Raw genomic sequence first — 24,971 nt, 5'->3', positions numbered from 1 at the left:
TCTAGAAATTCATAAATCCAGCAGTGGTAATTGGTAGCAAGAAATCTACTGAATTTGCACATGAATAGAAACGACACAAAGATTTGTGCAACATGCCCCCCCCCCGCTCCCCAACCCCGCCTACACAAACGGCTCTCACATCATGTGCAAATATCCTTTCTCTGGCTCGCTGGTACTCCTCCTCCCTCTCCTCCATCGATTTGCTCCTCTTGTCAGCCTTCAAACGCATTCGAATCTGACACACACACACACACACACACACACACAGACACACACACACACACACACACACACACACACACACACACACACAGACACACACACACACACACCTTTAGCAGCTATGTCAGGGACGCCAGATTGTCCCACTCTTACCAACATGTCAGAAATGAAAGTGACAGCTTGGTGAAAAACACACATGCGCACACAAACACCTACCGTGCTGTCTTCACGATCAAAGCTGGAGTTGTCTCGTTTTAGAATGTAGCGTTTCTGAAAATCGTCTGCCCTGTCATCCTTGATGTGCTCTGAGAATTTCTGATCGGGTCTGTCGGTGGGGGATTTCACAAGAGTTTTAGTGCCAGCTTAATTTCAGGCAGATGCAGACAGCAACATATGTTAACCAACAAGCAGGGCAGGAACGTAACTGATCTGTCAACGGATTGCAACAGCTAAAAGTTCACCACCAATTAGTTAAGCGATAGTGTAGTATAATGAGAGGTCTGATAATAATATAATTCATATAATGATTTTACTCTAATACGGTCAGTAAACTTGGAAGAAGATCACCAAAAGACCAAAGAGAGGCTCACATTCTAGTGTTGGTGGTTTTGTTAATCACCACGGACTTTCCACTGGGGTCCACATTGTGGTCCATGCCAAAGTAGGCTGCTACCCGATGTAGCAGCATCCTGTGGTAGGACGTCATGGGTGGGAACTTTCTCTTTTGGCTTCTAGGAGGGACACACACATGGTTGAAAAGTTTAAGTGAAATTGATATGCTCGGAGAAAAAACATCAGTCGCAATCCCAGTCTGAAATGAGGAGTTAAGCAAGAAAAGCTCGCCTGTTTTATCTGGTAGGAGTCCATTGTTGTTTTACCTTATAAGGATATATCTGCTCTTGGGTTTGTTTTAAGAAATGTTTCAAAGCACGTCAGAGTTCACTAGAGGAGAACTTAAAGCCCTCTGTTATTTGAGATCAACATGACTAAATTGGTAATGGTGATCCAAACTTAACATTTCATACTTCCAAACAGGGTTGGACGCAGTGTTCAGATCCTTTACTTAAGTAAAAAGTACTAATATCACACTGTAAAAAATACTCTGTTACAAGTAAAAGTCCTGCATTGAAAATATTACTTAAGTAAAAGTATGTAAGTACCATCAGGAACATCTACTTAAAGTATTACAAGTAAAAGTACTCAATGCAGAAAAATCCTCATATTTTAGAAACTGGAAACGATCCAAACAGTTCCGTCAATCACCTAAGTGTTTAATCGTCTCATCATTTCAGCTGGTCTAAATACTGTTGGGTAGTTTAATGTATAATAAAACATCGTATTTTAAAAAACTACATGTGTTTTGTGTACTTAATTACTAATTTGTAAAGTAACTAGTAACTAAAGCTGTCAGGTGAATGTAGTGGAGTAAAAAGTACAATATTTCTCTCTGAAATATAGTGGAGTAGAAGTAGATGGTGGCATGAAAAAAAAGACTCAAGTAAAAGTACAAGTACCTCAAATTTGTACTTAAGTACAGTACTTGAGTAAATGTACTTAGGTACATTCCACCACTGCTTCCAAAGACACTAAACGGAGAATTTGATGAGCAGAGCCAAAAGTCTGATCATAGACTCCGCTTTAAAATTGATGCGATACATCCAAACAGGGCTATACTCTATAGATCAGCTGAAATGACGACAGCTGTTCGTCTTAATTGTGTAACATCAAGCACAGCCCATCTAAAAGAGCATTCTGCGCTCGTATTCTATAGAGCTCTTTGGAAGAATATTTGAGCTTGAAGGAAAAGTTTGCTACTGCAGCTGGATTCACTAATTCAGTCTGGTTGAGAACCTGCTAAATGGCAACGAATATGTCTTACTCATTATTGCTGATGAAGTCCAAGATGTCCTGTTCCAACTTCAGTAGCATGATTCGATCCCTAAATAAATGATACATATTAAGATTGTTTTTTTAGACATCCTGAATGCAAAATTGGGTTCATAATCAATATTCTTTTCACTTCTCAGGTCATAAGAAATATCACCAATATTCAAATAGTAGTAACACAGTCTCTAAAGGCCTGGTCACACCATAAAGTAGCACAGTAAAATGCAAAATATTTGGTTAAAAAGGCGCAGTGACATAGGGCTACTTGGCGAATACTGTAGTATGCAAGCTAACCGCTAACAGGCTAGCCAGCAGGGAACTCTATTACCTGTCCAGGAAGCCGGAAATAACGTACAACAAAGTTCATAAGCTACGATAGCTGTCTCCATTTTGGACACTCTGGCTCTCCGTAAATTTCAAATGTCAGCAGTGAAAAGACGGCTTGCTATAGCACAATGGCGGGAATTCCTGTGTCAAGCTCACCAAGGCTGAGCAATTTCTTTTCTGCGAGTGAATCCACTAATCAAGCGATTCCATTGAAATGTGGTGAGCAGGCCTTTAGGCTGGTGTTTGACTGCAGCAGTGTGTATGTTGAGCGTACCTGGGGTTGCCCTTCAACGTGTTGACCAGGAACTCATGGAGATCTATGCCAGTTGAATCAGTGTAGTCTTGGCTGGAATCTAACCAAGAGAGACACACATGTTTCAATGACCAATGAGGTTACCTTTGAAATGAAGGCAGTGCATCACAGGTCTCATTTATCAAACGGAGACCACCCTTAATGTTGCCTGCGCACAAATTCACTCCAATATGTCCTGATTTATAAAACAATCCCCAAGATTATATGTCATTTTCTGGACATCATTGCATTTATATAAATAATAAGAAACTTGAAAATGTTCCACCCCGTTAACTCCCCAAATTATTGATAAACAGTTAATGAAACGCCCATTGTGATTATTGATATGCTAATTAATCAGGTTGTCATTCAGCTCAATTTGGGAAGAAAAAGAAAGAAAGAAAGGAAAAGTCAGACTGCTCATGTGAAAGAAGAAACTTCACTGACAGTGCTAGGCACTAGCGGTTTGGTGGTTGTTATTAGTGTGACCGATTTAAAAAAAAAAAAACTGCCAGCGGAACCGTTTAAGAAACGAAGAAGTGGTTGGATAACAAAGTTGACACCGAAAAAGCTTGTTCCTGTGCGCCAACAAAGGATGGGAGCCATCAGTGGGAGTCAGGGGACACAGAGCTCGTTCCTCTTGGTGGGTGTCTGGTTTCTATAATTGGAGGCTGCCTCATCAGTGGCGTTTTCTCCACAGAGGGAAGCAGACACCTTTATACGCCTGTGGGAATCCATATAATTGCTTAACACCTTGAGCTTGTCGCAATTAACTGAATCACGCCAATTATCGGCCCATAATGAGATATCATTTAAAACGGAGAAGTGCTTTTGGACAAACTGGAGGGCACTGTGCCGGGAAAAAAATGTTTAGGATTGGTTGTTGCTCGTGACATGGTAGAAGGCTGTAATTTGGCTGAGTGACATGGATTGTGTGATAAGTATCATTTAAGCATTTGGCTTCATTTCAAAATGTTGCCTTCAGTGTCGCCAGTGACACACAGCTAAAATATTATAAACGTATAAATAATCTATAGTGAGGTTCATTTTCAAGACGTGCACATACCCTCCTGCCAAGTTTTCTAAATTAAATCCTAAAAATTTAATTTTTGGGGATGGGGAAAAGCACATGCATCTTTAAACCTCCTTTTTGGAAGGAGGCAATGTTTATAAATGAGGCCCCAGGTGTTTATGATGTAAAGAAAGCTGTGGTGTTAATGGAAAGATTTCAGCTCCTGTGACTGAGATGGCAAGTCCCGTCAGGTCTTCTTTCTAACCTTAAAATCTAACCAAGGACAAAAATATGTTAAAATGTGTATGAATAATATTAATATTAATATATATATATATATATATATATATATATATATATATATATATATTATATATATATATATATATATATATATATATATATATATATATATATATATATATATATATATATATATAAATTTCTTACCTCTCGACAGCATTTTTCTTGGCGTTTTCTCAGGTTTGTCCACCTTATCGTAGCCGTCCTCTTTCTCAACCTGGTCCTGTGTGGCTTGATCTTCCTTTTCAAAGGGCTGGAGAAGGAATCCATCCTGTTCAGGGAGGAAAGAAAATACAGACTGAAAAACTGGTTGAGGTACAGTATGCGTGTGAAACAGATCTTGCTGATGTCCTATTAAATGCCGGATTTTGTGTGTGTATGTGTGTGTGTGTGTGTGTGTGTGTGTGTGTGTGTGTTTGGGGGACTCTGTCTAGTCTACCACACACAAGTGCACTAATGCCAGCATTTTACAAGAGCTTCAAATACTAAATGTGACTTCTGATTAAAGAACAGACATGAGACTTTAATTTAGAGAGGCGGCATTAAATATGAGGCGTTTCATTCTCCGTGATCTTGCCTGAGGTTCTAGGTTAATTAGAGAATAGGATGGGCAAGAGAGGGCACTGCAAGACACTTAAACTCTCCTGGTTTATCATCCAAACCCGTTTCCTTGCTGGTAATAATGCACCTGCGTCCATGAATTCCAAATCACAATGGCAATTAATCTATCAGATTAGCTTGTTTTTATTAAACCACCTGAATAAAACATGAATTGGAGCCCAGAAATAAACAACACAGCAAATTTCATTCCTTAAAATTCAACAGCATGAGGAGTTAGCTGTAATCCCCCTCCAACTGTAAAATTCTTAAAAATCGACTGTGCTGCAATCTGAATGGAAGATGTGGATGTTTTGCGAGATCTATTAAAAATGGCCTTGATTTACCCTAGCCGTGCTGTGCTACGCCACCCACACACAACCACACACCCACCCCAACACACCCACACACCCACACCTCAGAGCAGTATCTGATTTGCATTTCAGGCAATTCTACAAAAGGCTGAAAGGAAAGCTGAAAAGAGGAGAACGCTTGCCAGTACACGGTAAATGGATTAAACACAACTCTGGGAAGCTAACATCAGAGAGCCTGTGAGAGTGAGTGTGTGTTGTGAGTGAGTGTGAGAGTGTGTGAGAGAGAGAGAGAGAGAGAGTGTGAGAGTGTGTGAGAGAGAGAGAGAGAGAGAGAGAGAGAGAGAGAGAGAGAGAGAGAGAGAGAGAGAGAGAGAGAGAGAGAGAGAGAAATGAATGAATGAAGGAGTGAGAGAAGGGGTGTCCTAGTGGCAGGAGAGCAGCTCATAACCAAAAAAGGTCACAAGTTGGATATCTGTAACAGCTGTGAAGCAAGATAATGAGACGCTACGTTCTCCTTCATTTCAAGACGCTCTTAATATATGTGAAAATGTAATATGCTAATAAGAAACGTGACTGACTAATTGCCTAAGCGAGACTGGGAGAAAGCGAAAATGAGTCTAGGACTGTGTTGTGTAAGTGACAACGAGTTCATGTGTGTGTGTGTGTGTGTGTGTGTGTGTGTGTGTTTTCGTCAAAGCAAAAGGATTTTTTTCTGGCACGAAGCGGTGATGTTTGCTACTTAATGCCACCCTCGGCATCACATGGAAGCCGCCCGGTTGATGTGCAGCTGTTGCGAACCGCCTCATTTGTTTCCTGACATCCATTTACCTCGAGATAAAGAAAAACAGCGTGAAAATGATGGTCCTCTGAATTTGTAATGAACATGCTGTCAGTCTAAAACAAAAAGTGCAGCGTGTATTCAGAGGCTCTCGACTATCGGCCATTGATTGGAGTTGACAGCCAGGCATACCATGTGGGGACAGATGTAGTTTTTCAGGATGCAGAGAAAGCATCCATACAGCTCTTTGTTAATGCTTACAATCCGACATTGGAGACAATAACGTAAAGTGGTGAACAATGATAAATATTTAGATTTGATACATCAAGAGGTTGAATGGGAGTCAGTGATCTTACAGCTGAATGTGTACTCCACTTATGTGTTTTCTCCTTTTCTTTCTTTATTGCCTTACCTCGCCCCTTTAGGTTAGTTTGCTGCAGAAGGAGCCTCGACTCCGGGCCCAATAACAGTAGCGGGGGAAATATCAAGAGTATTCAATTAGAGCGCTCCACAGCTCTCTGTAGCTGACGTGTGGAAATTGTAATTTCCTCGACATGATTGATGGCAGTAATACAGGACGTTGTGTGAGTGCAGACGATGCGAGACTGTTGTGGGAATAACACCGCCCTCTGGTTATGGAGCTCGGTGCTGACTGGCTGAAACGCCTGGAACAAACGCACCTGTGTGTATATATGTGTGTGTGTGTGTGTGTGTGTGTGTGTGTGTGTGTGTGTGTGTGTGTGTGTGTGTGTGTGTGAAAGCATGCCAGGAGCGGTGCACAGTGGCATGTAATGGAGAGAGTTCGATCAGAGGGGGGCTTTGCCCAGAGATACGCAGTAAAAGGAGAGTTGATTTAGCAAACTAAACGTCCGGCCCGCTGTTGGCGCTCTGTACTTTCGGTTTTGATGATGTGATGTTTTCATCAAGCGGCCACAGGCAGGTATTTAATCATAACTGTCAGACGAAGGCCACTAATCAAGCATCAGAGGTCTACATGCTCAATTGTAATGAGCTGAGATGAAGAACTGATCCCTGGTCAGCACTTCAGCGCTATGCGTGTGGGCTTGTATCTTAACGAACTGAGCCGAGGTGTCGGACAACCACCTATGTCACATCGGGCTTGATGAGATGACTGGGATGAATTCTACTCCATATGAACAGAGTGTCCATGTGAATTAGGGATGTGCCGGCATCACATTTTCATGCTACGATCGTTGTGGCCAAAAATGTCATGTCAAGTTTTTTTACAACACAAGGTTTATTTCAACCGATGGTCATATTGGACTGGTCCAACAGGAATAAATAAATAAATAAATAAATAAGGACCATGTCTACAGAACAGGACATGTTTTACTGGTTGGACAGTGTAAAATAAATAAATAAAGAGAACAGGACACAACATTTCTTTCTCTTCTGATTCGTTCCGTTTTGTTGTCTCTATTTCTTCATTTACACTGTCACTCTGTTGAAATATGCAAACACGTGGTACGCTCCATAGGGTTTGACACGTAGTGGCCCTGTGCACTGACGTGGACTAACGTGCAAGTGGCACGGTAACTGGCCGATGAAATGATGATCATTACAGCGTTTCAAGCAAGCTCTAAATCAAACAACTCAGCCACAAAGCCAACAGACGAGACGCAGCGCTCCACAAAATAAACTAAATATTGCATACTTATTGCGACACTTTCGATATAATGCGCAACGTGATTTCACCATAACGATATTGAGTCGATATATCATGCACCCCTAACTGTATTATCACGATAACCATCAAGCTTTCCAGAAATACTATTAGACCTGAAAATTACCTCAAACCCGCATTTTTTTTGTGGAAAAAAATCATATCACGTGCAATGAATTGTTCAAAGCGTACTATTCTTTTCTATGTCTTCAAAAATGTCCAGATGGGGTCTTTAAGTTAGTACTGTAAGTGTTTCCTGCTGGGTGTTATAAGTAAAAAGTTAGATGAGTTTCCTTGTTTGTCACGTACTGTAAAAAATGCATGCTCGCTCTCACAGAACATGACTTACGTACGACTTGGGCAGCCATGAACTAGCTGTGCTTAGGTTAACAAGCTAATGTTGGCATAACAATTCATGGCCAGAGTAGCTAGAACTAGGCAGGCAGGCTGCCTGGTTCCGTCAGTCCAGCGCTGACTCTGTTTGGCTGGTAAAAAGGCTAATAGCTGCTAATAAAGACAGGAGAGCTGTTTTTGGTGCCCTCTAAAAACAGCAATAGTCACAGTATTGACAGTAATTGTCCAGTAATTGTTACCATCAGAATATGGTGTACAGTAAAACTGGTAAACCAGCACACTCCTAATGTGAATACACTCTGGTTATTCAGAGATTGTTACCTGAGGTGCTGCTGAAGGTTCAGGAATAGCACAAGGAAAGGACTCTTCACACACTGCCAGGCTCCGCACCAGCTTTAGCCTGGTGTTGGACTAAGGGGGAGGGGGGTGCAGGTAGGTGGGCACAGTTAAAACCATGCACGCACACACACAACCGCATCAATATTATCACGCATCACAGCGACAAGCCAAAGTAAAACAGAAACAGCCAGCGAGCACAATCAATTCTTGCAAGCAAATCATACAGTTTCAATATTTCCCATTTTAGCTGTCAAATCTTTTCCTGAGTGACGCAGCTCTTCATAGCTAACATGATTGTCCACCAGTAGCTGTAGATCTTCTCAGATAACTTGATCAGAACAGTCTTAAATAAAAAAATGTAAGTAAGCATTTTCACATAAACCCAAGCCGTCTCATTTTTTTTCCCTGAACCATCTACAGCAATGCAGCAAGCAAACAGGAAACGGCCATTTCAAACAATTTGTTTTTTTCAGGCATAAGACACACAATAGCTTCCACTATCATTCATTTAATTGCATCAAAATATATTGCACTGAACTCATTTCAAAAATTCCGGGAGCAATGTGTACAATGACAACTTGTTTGACAGGAAACACAGGTACAAATTCCATCTTAATTCAAGCAAACAATGCAATCCAAGTGCACATTACACAGGTTGGAGCATCCTTGCACAACATGCACGTCGAGCGTACCGTACCTTAGAGTACTTCACAGGCTGTCCATAGGTAGGGGAGGGGTGCAGGGAAAAAGTGCACAGGAAGAAAAATCAAACAAACCACAGAAGTTTGGTGGGGGAAAGAGGATTGTTACTTTAAGAAAGTGAAAAAGTTTGAATTAAATATGAGTGGCCTACATTTTGTGCATGCGTGCGCTACTAGTGTAGCTCTGCAGAAGAGCAAAACAATTTATACCAAGACAGCAGAAAAAGACAAATAACCTCCTGTAATGCCGGTGTTTTTACATCTGTTCCTAAACTGAAAAATGTAAGGACACAGAAACAAAATTTAGCGGCATTGATCTGCAAAAAGAAATAGAAAATTCCCTGCGCACCACGAAATATCAAGTTAAACATTTACCATTTTCCTGGGAGCATGAATTAATTTTGCAGAGCATATGCTACTAAAGCGGCCACACACACACACACACACACACACACACACACACACACACACACACACACACACACACACACACACACACGTCAGGTCAGTCTTATGCGCTGCTCTCAGCTCCATTTAGCTGTCATGTGAATCAAACCGAGGCGCTGGAGGTGAGATGAAGAAAGCAGAGACTGGCCACCCAACAGTGTGTGAGACAGCTCGCTGCCTCTGTGCTTCACGCACTGGTGGCTCTGTGTGTGTACGTATAAACAGAAGGTCTCTCAGTAGCATGCATAGAGGAGGAGGGGAGAGGGGGGTGAGACCTGGCAGGAGCCATTTCAGGCAAAATTGTAACAGAGCCCAGTCCTCTGCTTCCTAATCCCAACATGCATCCACACACAAGTGCACACCACTCTGTCCTTCACCACCTGTCCTCTGAAATCAAAAGGACAACCCCCACCCTCTTATTGAGCTTGAGGGCCAAATAACACCTAAAAAAAAAAATTGAAATGGACCGCTGTTCGCCCATCTCCAATGCCTGTGACCTGCCGCGCCCCTTTCTATATCAGGTAATATGGATGTGGATGGAGGAGAGGAGGGGTGGGGAGGAGAGGGCTGGGACTGTGAGCGCACCGCTACACCAGCTAATTGAGCGGCGTGGGGCCAGTGGGGAATGAACAATGCCGGCAGGAGATAAAGGAATGGGAAAGGGCTGAAGTCAGCAGAAGTAGGCCGGCCACCAGCCACCTGTCCTGCTGCAGGGGACAGAGCTGGAGGCAGATGGTGGCAAAGTCACCCAGTCTCCCCCCCACCCCTTTCCTCTGTAGGAATGCTTTTCCACGTTACACCTACTGCCGCCCCCTCCCCCGTTTCTTACCCAGTTCCCTACCTCCTCTATTTCTCCCACAATGAACATTTCAGGCATTTAACCGATGCCCTTATACAAAACGACAGAATTAGCTCGACCTCCTCCACTGCTGAAAATTACGAGCAGAAAGGTCAGGGGCTTCAGGGCTGTCGGCATATCTTGGCATATGGTCCTGTGACCACGGAATAATTATGCCGGGGGTGAGTTTTAGGAAAAGGAGTAGAAGGAGAAGTAAGTCGCTAAATAGATTAAAAAAAAAAAAAAAAAAAAAAAAAAAAAAAAAGAGTGATACATGCAAAGTCAATCTGAGGTGAGATGTGAACGGACAGAGTTTTGCTGTAGGCGGTAAGAGCTGAGGAAAAGAGCAGTTTGCTTGCTTTAAAATTCCATCAAAAACACTGCTAATTTCAATCACTAGTATCAAATCGATTCTTGTTTAAATATAAGACAACAGTATGTCATTTTTGCTGAACAGCGACCACTGTGGCCACAAGTGGTAACTACAGGATAATGGCACGTTGAATTTCCCAAGATGCTTTCATTTCGGTTGCAAAAAGAAATAGCTTGACACATTGAGAAAGCAGCAGAACAAAGTGTGTATTGAAGTGAGCAATGATGCGTTTTATTGCTTATGAAGTCAACTTTATATTTCCAAGAGGAAGATTGTGTTAATTCATCTTTTAAAAGTTACCTCATCTCACAGTCTTTCGGTTTCCTTTTTGCTCCGTCTGTTCTGGCCAATTACTGCAACCCCTGTCTACATCGTTTCAACTTACTGGTGCTGCATAACTCTCAGATGTGGTCAGTGGTGAGTTATTTTGACCACACTTACTTTATCATCTACAGTAGTAGTTAGGTGTTCAGTAGATTTAAGGAGGAGAAATCATTCCCCCACCTTCATCCATATGCTTCTTTTTGGTCTTCCCTCTGCTTTCCTTCCTTCAATCTTCAATACCATGTCTCTCATGCTCTTTCACCTTCCTTCTATCCTTGCTCCCTCATTCTTAACCTCTTAACCCATCTTTCTCTTCCCTCTTTCTCCTGTGTCCCCTCCTCTCACCCCTTCAGCTTCCCCATGCTGGTGTCATTCTGTTCCTCTGGGCAACATAGACACAGGAAGTTTGTAGATAAGCCAGGATTTGAGCTCCAGATTATCTGCCTGCCTGCCTGACTTCCTTGCTCTGCCTGCCTCCAACCACAAGGCCAGATTGGCCTGAATCCTATTTTTAGGCTGCAGCCAGAGACAATCCTTTTCCCTTCCTGGATTTTGTTTCCTTGACCACAATCGAAGACATTTCACATAATTCTGCCATTTGGGAGCACTAACCAGTCAGCACCGGTTTTACTATTGAAGACAAATTAACAAGTGAAAATTGTCTGCGGTCCCAGAGCACATTTGTTGCAATGACATGGAGAACTAATTAACTGGCAGTTTATTTGAAAGTGATCTCAGCTGGCCTGAATCCCCAGTAGATCCAGTGCTTTAATGTCTCCCATGGAGGATCCATGAGATTCACTAGTTTACACGACCAAATGATCTTTTTCCACACTCAGTTTCAGTAGTGACCGACCTCGGTGCTGTGGCAAGGCAGAGTCAAGCACCACATTATTATTTCAGTCTGTGCAGCTGATACTTTTCAGGAATCATTTTTCTTGCTGCCCGGAAAAATCATCTTGAATGCCGCAGGTGACAAGAGATCCCCAGGGCAGTTGGTGTTTGACGTTGACTCTTACTGAATTTTTATGGAGAGGAGTGTGGAAGAAAAATGAAAAATCACTCCTGGTCCGGTCAGGTTGCTGACACCTCTAACCTCCCTGATTAGACGAGTATGTGACATGTTGAGGAAACGTTAAAAAAAAAAAAAAGACTGTCTGAACACTTTTCTGACAAAAAGTCAGTTTTGATCTATACGATACCGGTCAGCATTTGAAAGGGGTGTTACCGGGAGGATTTTTAGGGTGAACATATACATCTCATTCAGTTCTTTACCTGTACGTCGCTGTTATTGTTGCTGCCGTGTTCATCTCTGCTGCTCTGGCTCTGGTCAGTGATCTCAGACTTGGTGCCGTTGTCTTTTGGAGATGGCACCGTGTCGGCAGCTTCGGAAACTTTCATCGTTTCAGTGTCAACTGTATCGGACATTCTCATTGCAAAGTCTTACTCGGAGATGCTGGCAAATACAGAGAACCTGAAAGAGACAGAAATGTCCATGAGGGGATGAGCATGTTACGATGAGAGGCTTCACGGAATGGAGTTCTCCATTACTATAATGTAATGTCTTTTATTTAAGTAGCAAAGCCTCAAATAACAGAAACATACAAATAAGATATACTACAAAGTATAACTATTCTACACATTTCTCCCCCAGGTATGTACTGTATCTAGGCAGTTCAATATTCAAGTAGTTTGAATTGGCCTAAACACTTACAAGTATAACAGATATATGGATGATTATTTGGGAACAGATTTTTGAGGTCATCTAGAAACACCATACATAGTTTGTCCACCAGAGAGTACTGGCAGGTGTATTATTCTATTACCCGCATTGTACATATAATGATCAGGTTTCCTTAAACAAAAAAAACAAATGTAAGCAATTAATTAAAAATGTTAGTGTTAATTAAATTAAAAAGAAGAATTGATGTCTGTATCAGCCTTAAAAATCCTGCACCAGTCAGGCTGTAATTCAAAGTTTGTTTTAATCTTTTATCATTTATTGCACAAATTCTACTACCTAAAATACTCACATATTAGCAGTTTTATACTTCAAAAATGTGTTTGCTTTGCTTTCCAAAAAGCATGTGCCAAGGTGATTGTATATACAGTATACCAACACAATATGCACTTTTTCACTAGTTGGAGCAGATTTATTATTTCAGATATAAACACAAGGTAACACTGAGAATATGGGGTGTGTCCAATGGTTGGGGAGGCCACCAGTCATTGTCCTCATCCTTCTTCTCTACGCTGTGAAAGAGAAACAGTTTATCATCATTATGTAATTGATATGAACTCATTTTAAGCCATTTGTGGATAATGCACACTAGGAAATAATGCAATAATAAAGAAATGCAACAGCACAGGCCTACATTATTAAATAATAAACAGAATTATAATATATAGTGTCTATATGGAGGAGTATACTGCGGCATTAAGGTCCCTAAAAGTAAAAATAGTAAAACAAATTTGACATGTAGAAAGCTATTTAGCCATACAGTAATAAATAAAACTTACTTGTTCACACTGCATCATTGAATCAGGCCCACAGCAAAGCGCCTGCTTGTCATCCGTGGTGTGGTCCATATTGTTGTTTGAGGAGTGTTTAGTAATGACCGTTTACTTTGTCTCAGTTTTTCTTCTGGGTGTTATTTAGAAAGTGGAAGCAATACTGCAGCAGTAGTAACAGTGATCTGCCGTAAGTGCACAGATGCCAATTTGCCACTGAGCAGCCTAACAAATGTTTTCATGGCAGACATTTGGAGATGTTGTGGGAGTAGAAACACAGGTGTAACTTATAACATTACTGATGTCTCCATATCCAAATGGAAATCATCCTTTTAGAATGCCATTAGTTACATCTGAGTTTGACAACTCAAACTCAATGTACGCTGTGAGAAAAAGGAGCGGCAGTTTGTGTCATCAACACAGTCTGTGATCATCCGTCACTCCTTTCTGTCCGTCTGTGCTGGCTCACAGTTTTGCAGCTGTTCAGCTATAGACGACGGACGTGATTGGACAAGACACAGCAGGGGGACAGTTTGGTCCTGTGAGATCCAACAGCTTCAGATTACAGTGTCTGTCTCCACTTGGGCCCAAAAAATAATAAACCTTTGACATCGAGGTTCCAAAGTGTTAAAGGAGGCGTGGAGGGTCACAGCCCCCAACCTTTTTTGGAGCACCACCAATTGGTAAAAAATAGGTTTGAAATTTGTTGAACATAACTAAATTAAGAGGGTGTTGCAATATTTCAAAGTGAGCCCATAACACACACACACAATATATTATATATATATATATATATATATATATATATATATATATATATATATATATATATATATATATATATATATATATATATATATATATATATATATATATATATAGGGCTTAATTGAAATTTTGAGGGTGCAGAGTGAAGGCAGTGCAGCCAAAAAGTGACAGAAACACACTACTATACCATATAGGTTTTATTTTATTATAAAACTTAATTTGCTATTTAACTAAGTTACCTGATATTAAATAATATGATCTATTATCAGCAAAAATGTGGAATAGCCTAAATAATTTCAAACTATATGAAGGTTTACTATTTAATTGTGTTTTCATTCGATTAACGTCGCAAAGGCAAAGTTTCTGATTGCGTAGAGCCATCCAAAACCTTGAATTACCAGCATACAGTAGATATAGTATATGTAAAAGGCCATACTGTATCTCAGCAGGAAGATATGAAGGTGAGAGGTCCACATACCCCCCCCCCCCCCAAATACTCCGTGTGTATGTTGTATAGGAACGGAATAGGAAAGCATGCAGATTACACTCCAGACCCAGAGTTTGGTTAATTTAATGACTCTGGTTCAAACATTGTTCATACAACATGAAGACTTTTTGGATTGATGTCAGCTTAATTTGTCAGAGTAAAAAAAAAAGAAAAACTAATTTTAAAAATATAAGAACTCTACATTATTGCCAATCTTGGATCATTAGTTGCTTTGCACCTATGGTATGTTGCATGAAATAACTGTGTAATGCCATGACCTCCTTATGTTGAAGTCATGGTGCGAGTTGATCCTGCAGATATGACCTAATTATGTAGTCAGGCTCACACACACACACACACACACACACACACACACACACACACACACACACACACACACACACACACACACACACACACACACACACACACACACACACACACACACACGGGAGGGGCAGACATCTGGTACATGAGAGCTATGATTAATAGGTTAATTAGAGATGGGCTCATCAAATTCACTTTGCACATCAAAACTGGATCCACAAGACAGCACCTACTCTGTGCTTGAGTGTGTACGTGGCTACGTGTGTGTTCCAACCATCACCAATCAGCGGAGCCTCAACCTATTTGCCCCGCAGTGATCAGAGCCATTTTCCTATCTGATCGCTGAGCAGCAAAGCGGCTGGCTAAGACTTGATTGTTTATCTTCGTCCCAAAAGAGCTGAGACAGCGAGCGGAAGCCGCTCTCTTTAAAAAGGCGGCATCCAATTCCTCTATGTCAGAGTAATTGACTTCTAGTGAGGTCCGCTGCTCTCCGGAGCTCTTCTGCTGGGCAAATGTACAGCTAACCTAATGCTGTGCAAGGTTAGCTAAAATGGGGCTGGGCAATGGAGAGTCAGATGTTGAATTTCAATGACCTGTCAGAGGTTTGACAAAAGCAACGCCGGCTGCTGCTTTACATTATTTGTACATTCTGAAGGAAAACAGCTTAATACTCCAGGGTGCTGGGCACGCCTTTGAATATTTAGTGTCTGTTGCTGACATTTTGATGAGTGAAGTCTCTTGAGTCGCTCTGTTGACGATTTGCAATATTGGACAGATATTTTCAAGAGCTGGGCTTGTGATGGATAGTTACTTTGTCCCTCACCGAATCATTCATTCTTCCAAAACACATTTTATCATGGGACTGGAGTGTTGGACTAAATTTGGCTTCAGACTTTGATGCATTTGAATTTCACCATCTCGTCTCTCATGGCTGAGGAAATTGCACCGTGTGCCTGTTTAGAATCCCTGATGTTTTGACTGCATAAGTAATATAGATCATCATTGGATCGTTAGGGGTTACATTAAGGAAACGTCTGGGAATTTAAGGAGTAGCAAATTGGTGTCTTATGAGTGAGTATGAAAACAAAATCAACATATTTTTCTTTTAAATATACATCTGAGGCTATGTTAATATTGTAATGACATCATGGATGATTCTCTCAATGTCATGATTGCTATTTTCTTTCATGCTGCTATACTGTAGCAGGAGAGAAACTTCTAACTCGAGTCACAACCAACCAGGTGCACTGAAGAATTGTGCAGCTTCATTTTAATGAATTTCTGCTTTCTTACTGTTCCACAGGCTAAGTCAGTAGTAAAAAACAACAACTTTATTACAGGTTGACACTGTACCTGTGTTTGAGACTGACATACATGTTTTACTGTAGTTTGTTTAGTTTAAAATAGAAAGCTTGGCTTTCTGGCATTCCATTAACACAAGAAAAAGTGAACAAATAATATGGTTAATCCATTTACAGTACATGTATTTGAGAAAACACCAGTTTCTAGAACAAGTACTTACACTATGCCAATGATAGAGATATGTGAACAGACTCAAATTGGAGTAAGAAGAAATTAGTTTAAATACAGGTTTATTCAACTATTGGTTATTTTTTAAGTACTTGACATTGCACTACTGCACAACTAATTACTAATAGAGAGTACCATGTCAGAATAACAGGAAATTATGTCATGTTTATTCTTAATGTTTCAATGGAAGTGACAGTTGGTGCGTCAATGTGTGACTATGTAGGTCTAAAGGAAATGAATGTTGTACTTTTTAGGACTTCATTCTTGAACTGCAAAATGATTGTGCAGCACACAATAGTGAAAAGGCAAAGTCTATTGTTGAGCACTTAATGGAGATATATATATATATATATATATATATATATATATATATATATATATATATATATATAGTGCTGCTCATAAGTATTCATACCCATACTGAAGTTGACTGAAAAAAAAGGAATAAAAAAAATCATCTTTTGGAAATTGATCTTAATGCCTTAATTAAAAAAATGAGGAAAAATCCGACCTTTTAAGGACACCAATTTGTTTTGTGAATGAATAATGTATTGTAAATAAATAAATGTTCTTCCTTAAAATACAGGGGCCATAATAATACATACCCCTATGTTAAATTCCCATAGAGGTAGGCAGATTTTTATTTTTAAAGGCCAGTTATTTCATGGATCCAGGATACTATGGATCCTGATAAAGTTCCCTTGGCCTTTGGAATTAAAATAGCCCCACATCATCACATACCCTTCACCATACCTAGAGATTGGCATGGTTTTATTTCAGTTAGCCTAATAGCTAACTGAGATAAGATCCATATCAATGCAAATCAAACCAGCTATTAGGCTAAGTTCCATATCTTACTTTGAGCATCTCAGAGGCTGTTGGTGTCGTTTAATAAGTATGGGGCTCTTTAATTACGTCATCATGTTGCGCCATTTTCTTCTGCAGTGGTTTATTGGCAGCCGACAGGAGAATTAGTGCCACCATACTGTTTATCTTGATGAATCAACTTCTAACATTTACATGACAGTAGCGGAATAAAATGCACATTCATTTGCATTTCCTTTTGCTGACTTTCTGGAAATTTGGTTAAATTTTGCACTAAAATTTGTATTGAAACTTGACTTAAATAACATTAAGATCCCCAGAAAATCCCATATCCCCTGACTATTGTCAAAGAGAAATAAACCCGGAGACGTACTTGTTGCGTAGCCAGTGGTGGTTGTGGCGAAGGACGATGTGGCTGGTGAAGTCGATGAGGCTGAGCCTACCGATGCCATTTTGAGACTTCTTTGCCCATGTCTGCTTCAGCTGCTCTGAACAGCAACCGGGGCCTCCGACACCCTCATGACCCCTGCTGACCTGCAACGGAGAGGGGCACGGGGTTAGCGCTGTGGCGTTAGAGAGGTCAGAGGTTAGGAGCGACACTGACACTGAGGTCGCATGGACTGACAGCAGTCAGGATGTCAGCAACTTTGAAATATTTGTGTATTGGAGAAAAAAGTAAAAGTGTGGCGAGTGTGTATTTCTGGGCCCATGCGTGCCTATGCGCAATAAATAATTGATGTGCACAGAGATGGGAGTGCGGCGGAGGCAACAGGAGAAGGCACCCCTGCCAACCTCATAAAAACCAACCATTAGGAATTCAGAGAGCAGCGGGGGGAAGATAGCATTTCTCAGTGGAAAATCCTCCACCATTTGTGTGCACATACATTTCAAATCATCTAGCGTACAACCTCTATTTTCCAGCAAATCCCTTTCTAGCTGAACTACGGTGTGACAATGGCTGGGCAGGGCAGACAAATGAAAACGCCAACAACAACAGAGCTGCATACAGTAAATGGGATTTCCAGCTTTCTAACCAAATTAGTATTTTACCGCCCGCTTCCCTGGACTATTCTGTTGAATTGCTGCCTTAATTGTAATGTGCAAACGTGACATTATTGCTCAACGTTATTGGCTGCAGTTGGTCGTACTTGAGTATTTTCATTATCAAATAATCTGCTGATTGTTTATTCCGTTAATCAATTATTCTTTTAGTGAACAGTAAAAAGTGCACATTATAATTGCCCAAGGTGACATCTTTAAAATGTCTTGATTTGTTTGACTAGCAGTCCAAAACCCAAACTTAACCAATTTTTGGCATTTTTGTCAGAAAAAATAAACGATTAATCAATTAATCAGAATAACTGCAGATTAATTTCCTGTCCAACGACTTATCCATTAATCAATTATTTGTTTCAGCTCTTACATCACATTACTTGATGCTGTGCATTCCTTTATAGCAACATATATAACTGGTCCTTGCTCAGGCTTCTCATTGTCTCCCTGCGTTTCTCTCATCCTCTCCCTCCTCCCCTAATCTCCGTCTCAGTAAGTGGGCGAGGTGCCACACTGACTCTGGCACCCAGCGGTGCCAAGGCCTGGCTGCTGCTCCCAACATGGCCTTGGTGAGACCCCCGTGCCAGCCAAAAAAGGTCAAGTGGAATCCCTGCTCATTTTATAATCTTCCTTCTGACTCCTCAGCCTGCAGCAAGGGCGACAGGCTGAGATGATGATGGGAGGGAGCGATGTGCCATGGAACAGTCGCCATTTGGTGCATTGCTTTTGTTCAAACAGCCCAACCATCCACAAATACGAGTGTTAATATTTACTGACAGTAACAGGACCACTCAATGTTATTTAGTGTTAATACAATCTAAGACTCCACAACCCCTTAACATGAATGTCGTTTGACATTTTAGCAAATTTATGAGGAAAATGTCTCCTTCTGCCTGTAGCATTTCTCCCTGGCATTGGCAGATGGACGAGTGTGAGGCCCGAGGCAGGATCCATTCATCAATGTTGATGTCATGTATATAATTACTTACATCTGGAGAGTACACAATCTAGTATATGCAGTTTGTAGCCAGTAATCTATTACTGCATGTTGGTCATCTCTAGATAGCGTATATCTTTTTCCGAGAATCGTCTTATCTCTGCCCTTCTGCTCTTCTATTTGCCTCTTATCACTTTCTGAACGCACCCAGTACCTTTTACATGGTTATTCTGGTATGACAGAAGTATCATTTTTGCTGCTGTGGCTCTAGATTTTGCCCTTCTTGCTTGCAAAAGTGGTGCCAATTCAAGCCGCTGCAAATAGAAGTGCCAGCTAAATGTCTGAAATGGAGAAATGTGGAGCACTGCTCTGTAATTCAGTGCTGGTCCTGCAGCTATCACACATGCACACACGCAGAGTGTAAAAGTTGTTCCGACAGCGGTGTGGCTGAGTCTGGCCATAGGCGCTCCAGGTTTTATGGCCAGAGCTGCTGAGCAGGCTTCAGGACTTCACACTGAGTGTGTTTATGCAGTATGGTGGAGACTGTCTTATGAATGCTTATACCGCAAACAATGCACAGCACCTCCCCCAATTATTTTTTATTTTGACAGGTACGGACACAGGGAAACATCACCGTTGGACACACACACAAGTGAACTTGGAGAGACTCTCCGTCTGCCTGTACATCCTCTAGTATTGTGCTGTAGCTGACAGGGAGTGGTTCATTGGTATTACAGTCGCCGCAGAGCGCGGCAACGTTAAAGAGGCTCCCTCAGGCATCGTTCAGTGTCGCACTGCCCCTTTACACCACCTTTATCGCCATGCCAGACGGCGTATCAGCAACATCGCTCTCATACACACACTCATGCATCAAACCTGCCCATCTGGACACAATCAGAACACAAATGCATAAATGTGTTAGAATGCAGATATACTCAATTAGACAGATTACAATACAGGAAACAGAAATAATCGTCACAAAATTCAAAGATGACAATAAAACCAATACTGTTTGATTACTCCGTAAATCATCAGCTGGATTGGTGTAAGCACCACATATGCAAATGTACAAACACACATTCTCGTATATTCTTGGTGGAAATTATTTCTCCAAAAACCCACAGTGGGGTCATAAGGGTGGCCGTCAACTGAGCCGAGTTAATCATACACCAGGCTCTTTACGGACTACTCACATGGACAATTACGTTCAATGGCAAGCTAATGAGAATTTTTTTCAATCACTGTGAAGCGCATTACAGCCTACTGGTGATGGCACTCACACACACGAACAGGAGAGCAAGCATACTCCAGTATACTTATTTCCATTCCCCTTCACATAAGCAGTCACACACACACACACACACACACACACACACACACACACACACACACACACACACACACACACACACACACACACACACACACACACACACACACACACACACACACACACCTCTCTTGCTAAGGCTGACCTTTCCCTCCCACATCTCCGCTCTGTTCTGCTTAGCTCTGTGTGGATCAGGGCACTTGTCTGGGCTAAAAACCAGCTCAACTGGAGGTGAAGGACCCTCAATCCCTCCCTCCATCTATCTATTCTCGGTAGAGATCGAGGAGATGAGTCAACCATGGGGCGGAAAAGAACAAGCCATCACCTTCATATGCTTTTTCCAATCACAAAGTCAATCCACCGATGATTTCTAAGCGCCTGAGCAAAAAACGAAGTGGCAGCATTCTCCTGCACGCAGCTGCAGATTACGCGTTGAAAAATATTTCATGCTGTATTGCTGCTGATGAGCTTTCGCAAGTGTCACACAAAAAGGACAACGGTAGGAGCGGTGCCAAACAGCTGGGATATTGTCTGCAGAGATGTAGAATACTAAACAGAGCTCTATTCAGTGGAGCAATGTGAAACAAAAGCCGAGACTCAAATACAAAAGGTAATGCCATGTCCGAGGGCTACAGCTTTGAGTCACCTGCTCGCCATTTCTGAGTAAGAATTGCCACTGATGCTTGGCTTAAATTCTCAAGCTGTACATTTCAACCACAGGAATCACAGCCACACATTTTACCACAATTAAATGCTGACTTCCAGAAACACCAACAAAAAGACAGATTTAGAATAAATCGGATTCAGCAGAGTGCAGGACATGCACCCTGATAAAATCAGACATCAAGTAAACAGTTGATTAGGTTACTAATGCTGGTTCGCACTCATTGCGCTGCAAAAAAATTGATTTCAGCATTTTGCTAAACTGAGTAACTAATCTCCCATTTTCTACCCATTTCTGCTAATTGCAAAGTAAGGAAAGCACTGACAGGGGAGCTATATAATTGGACCAGAATGCGATTAGTGTAAAGCTTATGAAATTATATCACTTTCATACACTGCCTGCCTCAATTTCTGGGGCGACTGAGGCAGTGTCAGTTTAAGGAACTGCCTGTAATAGCTCAGACTGAATTAACTGAAAAAAGCATAAACAGGCACAAATGAGCCTGTAATTGCGCTTCTCGCACTGCCTTCAGGTCATATAAGGCAGAGAGCGCGGTGCTGCGAAGCTGAGGCGCAGTCAGCCAGCATTAATAAATTAAATCCACAGCAGAGCATGTAGGTAATCCATTACCTATCCCATAGGAGAGCTCCCAGGGAATATCAATCTAGGCAATTAGAGGAGAAACAATAAACACAGAAAACAAACATGCAAGTCTAGCAGTTTTAATCTATGGAGCCTTATGAGAGGAGAATAACTCAAAAAGTCAGCCAGACTCATTAAAAGTCCATTTGCAGTCAACACCTGCAGAACAAACAGGGGGGGAAGAGAGGAAGAGCTTGGCTGGAGAACAATGCAGAGCGAAGCCTCTTATTGGCTGATCTCGGTTAATTATCCTCGTAATGAAGAGCAGAAGCAGCATTGGTAAACTAGCGAGGAGATTTGGAAAGCTCTGGCTCAGCTCACTGAGTAACACGGCACCGACAGCACACCAAATGTCATGTTGCGCTTAGTTTAACAAGCCAAAGAAAAAGACTGCACACTTGCTTACTGACTTGCTGTCATGCAATGTTAAAAGAAAGAGAAAAGCTGATGCGGAAGAGATTTTCTCATGCATTAACATGTTGTTGGTTTAAAAAAACAAAACAAAAAACAGCACTGAATACAACACGTGTTCACCTTAGGTAGAAATCAACAGCCACAAAGGCACATGACAAAGAAAAAATTAAAAAGCAGAACAAAATAATAAACAAGAAATATGAACAGGAAATCAGAAAACGCATGCGAGATTCAAGTGGCGCGAAGCTGCAGGACCTACCTGCCCGGCAGCTCTGCCCTCCATCCCTCCTGCTACTCAAGCGTTTAGTTTCCATTGTACAGGAGGCACAATTTGCTGAAGAGGAGGCTGGAGTCACCTCCCAGCTCGCTCCTCGGCAGCTGCCTGCTGCCTCCTGTTCGCTCGCTCGACTGAGTGAGAGTGTAAGACGGGGAGAGGGGAGTGTAATGGGAGAGGGTGAGGGAGAGTGGGTGTCACAAAGAGAGAGAGAGAGAGAGAGATAGGGATGGAGGGAGGGAGGGAGAGTGCTGTGCGAGCACAAGTCTACCTGCCACAACCCATCAAGCCAGCCAGCCTTGGAGACAGCGCCAAATCAACAGCTGGCCTCTGTGTGATGTCAGAGCCTCAACAGCCAGTCACGGCAGCCGAGGCCGGCCGCCGCTATGGAACCAAAGTCACCGGCTAAATGGGGCTCTTCATTAGCTACTCTGCTTTAGGATGGAGGCGGGGGTAGGAGGAGGAGGAAAGGGCAGCCAGGGACATGCGATGGATGGAAGGAGACCGCGAGGAAAAGGAGAGGAAGATGAGAAGGGTGGGAGGTAGAGCGGTAAGAGAGAAAAGGCGAGGAGGAGCACAGAGGAGGTGAAAAAGAAAGCGAAGGAGAGAAGACAAACAGGGAGGAGGAGCGGATAGGGGACAGGATCGACATGTCTGTGGCCAGCTAGGTGCTCAAAGAGCAGGTGGAGAGACGATGGGGAGGCGCTGGCCGCTGAGAGGCCGAGCTGTTCACTGGGCTACCTTCCCATTTAAGTTGGCACCCTGCTTTTCACACAAGACGACAAGGCTAGAGCTAATCCCGCAGATTTAGAGAGAAAGCCACCACCTGAAATACCACCCAATACTAAACACAAGAGTAAAATACGGCAAGAAAACATTTAGCTTTAGGCAAATCTCAGATAAGCTCATCTTGGTGGACCGGCGAGAAAACAATACACTGACTGCATTAGGAAGAAGAGCAGCTGCCTGTGCATGATCAAACCGCACCCCTAACCTCCTCCATTTCAGCTAAAGCTGCCTTTTGTGATTTAATAGGAAAAAACAATAAGGGATCATAGCCTCCACCAGAATTTACTTGGCTTGTTTATTTCATTAAAGATCAAGTAGTCTGTCTCCTTTGTACATGCAACGAAGATAGCGTGGATAGGAGTGATAATTGAGCTCTGATAATAATCTACTTCACGAAGCACTTTCATCGCTAAGTGACTGACAGACTATCAAAGACACAGGAAGTCACAAACAGGTCCGATGCAGAGCCCAAGTCTAGACTGCCATAATGTGATTGTTTTTGTCCTTTGCAGTCACTCAGACTTCAACAGCAAACACAGTGGGCGGAAAAGTTCCTGCTGTCACTTAGCAACCAACACCAGGCTGCGACGACCGATCCGATCCAATCCTGCCTCATAATTGTACCATTCGTTATGCCAGGTCTCTGAAGAATGTATTATTTGTGCTTCCTTAATCCCATGAAAAGGTCACCAATTGAACAAACAATTTATGGATAGGCGGATGAATTATTTAATGGCCCAGACCAAATATTATAGGAAAGAGAGATTTTCCCCCTGGAAGGCGATTAATTATTTAGTCATTGGGCCACATCTTTGGTGAAAGCTATTACACAGGATCCTTAACCTCAATATCTGATAATGTCATCAGCTCCAAATATGCCCTAACCTGCGTAATGAATGGTCAACAGAGTAGCGGCTGCAGCGGTGGGTGAAACAGTTATGGCAAACAATTATTAGCATTTCCTTTAATGCCTTGGGAGGGGTGTGCCACAGAGTGCAGACAATTACAAGAGAGCATTTGAGCAATAATTTAGTGTACTTTTCTGTGACTGCCACTACCTAATGTACTATATTTCACCCAGCAGGTACAAACAGATATGCATCTGTAATAACCATATCACCCTAACATGGACGTAACCTGATTGAGAACTTCTAAACCTGCATACACAATGACTAATTATGATCATAATTCCCCATTAAGCATACACACATCACACAAATATGCGCAGCTCTGCAAAGATGAACACATCATCTCCACTCTCTAAAACAGCAGACGGAGGGACTGAGCTAGCATCCACTCTCCACCTACCAGGCTCCGCTGGTACCTTGATGAAAATGATACAATCATGATGCTCAGCCTCAGTGGTGGCAACGTGTAAGCTTTCAGTTCCATCTCTACCAAGTCTATGGAGGCGATAATTGTCTGGGTTAGTGCATCAGAATTATAGTGGGTATGGATTACTTATTACACAAGTTCCAAAAATGAGTTATAAGTATGATTTATGGCCTTTTACTAGCATACATCTGGTGCATCAGGTTTCACTGTCCACTTTTATAATCTCTCTGGCAACAGTAATGGAATTGTACTAAACTATATAATATGTCAATGTTAAGAACTATACTACTATA

At 41.9% G+C, this 24,971-nt stretch overlaps 1 protein-coding gene across 15 annotated transcripts in view; it reads right to left on the bottom strand.

The window, feature by feature from the left end:
- Positions 1-24,971, bottom strand: part of LOC116044564 (R3H domain-containing protein 1) — a 45,758-nt gene that overhangs the window by 19,449 nt on the left and 1,338 nt on the right. For 10 of the 15 annotated variants that reach the window (XR_004896564.1, XR_004103711.2, XM_031291854.2 and 7 more), the window contains exons 2-11: positions 17,614-17,774; positions 12,068-12,266; positions 8,807-8,824; positions 8,092-8,181; positions 4,191-4,314; positions 2,711-2,789; positions 2,102-2,161; positions 813-953; positions 439-547; positions 140-235 (exon numbers count right to left, since the gene is read on the bottom strand). Coding sequence is in view for 13 of the 15 variants with exons in the window: in XM_031291854.2 (XP_031147714.1) it covers positions 140-235; positions 439-547; positions 813-953; positions 2,102-2,161; positions 2,711-2,789; positions 4,191-4,314; positions 8,092-8,181; positions 8,807-8,824; positions 12,068-12,226 (876 nt within the window). In the remaining 2 variants the exon portion in view is untranslated. Of the gene's footprint in view, positions 1-139; positions 236-438; positions 548-812; positions 954-2,101; positions 2,162-2,710; positions 2,790-4,190; positions 4,315-8,091; positions 8,755-8,806; positions 8,825-12,067; positions 12,267-17,613; positions 17,775-22,539; positions 23,109-24,971 lie in introns of those variants that run through there. The other 5 variants (XM_031291851.2, XM_031291856.2, XM_035998401.1 and 2 more) reach the window with 5 other exon arrangements.

The sequence above is a fragment of the Sander lucioperca genome, chromosome 24 (genome assembly GCF_008315115.2).
Source record: "Sander lucioperca isolate FBNREF2018 chromosome 24, SLUC_FBN_1.2, whole genome shotgun sequence".
Classification (NCBI taxonomy): Eukaryota; Metazoa; Chordata; class Actinopteri; order Perciformes; family Percidae; genus Sander; species Sander lucioperca.
The sequence above is the reverse complement of the archived record's forward strand: the minus strand, read 5'-3'. Positions and strand labels throughout refer to the sequence as shown.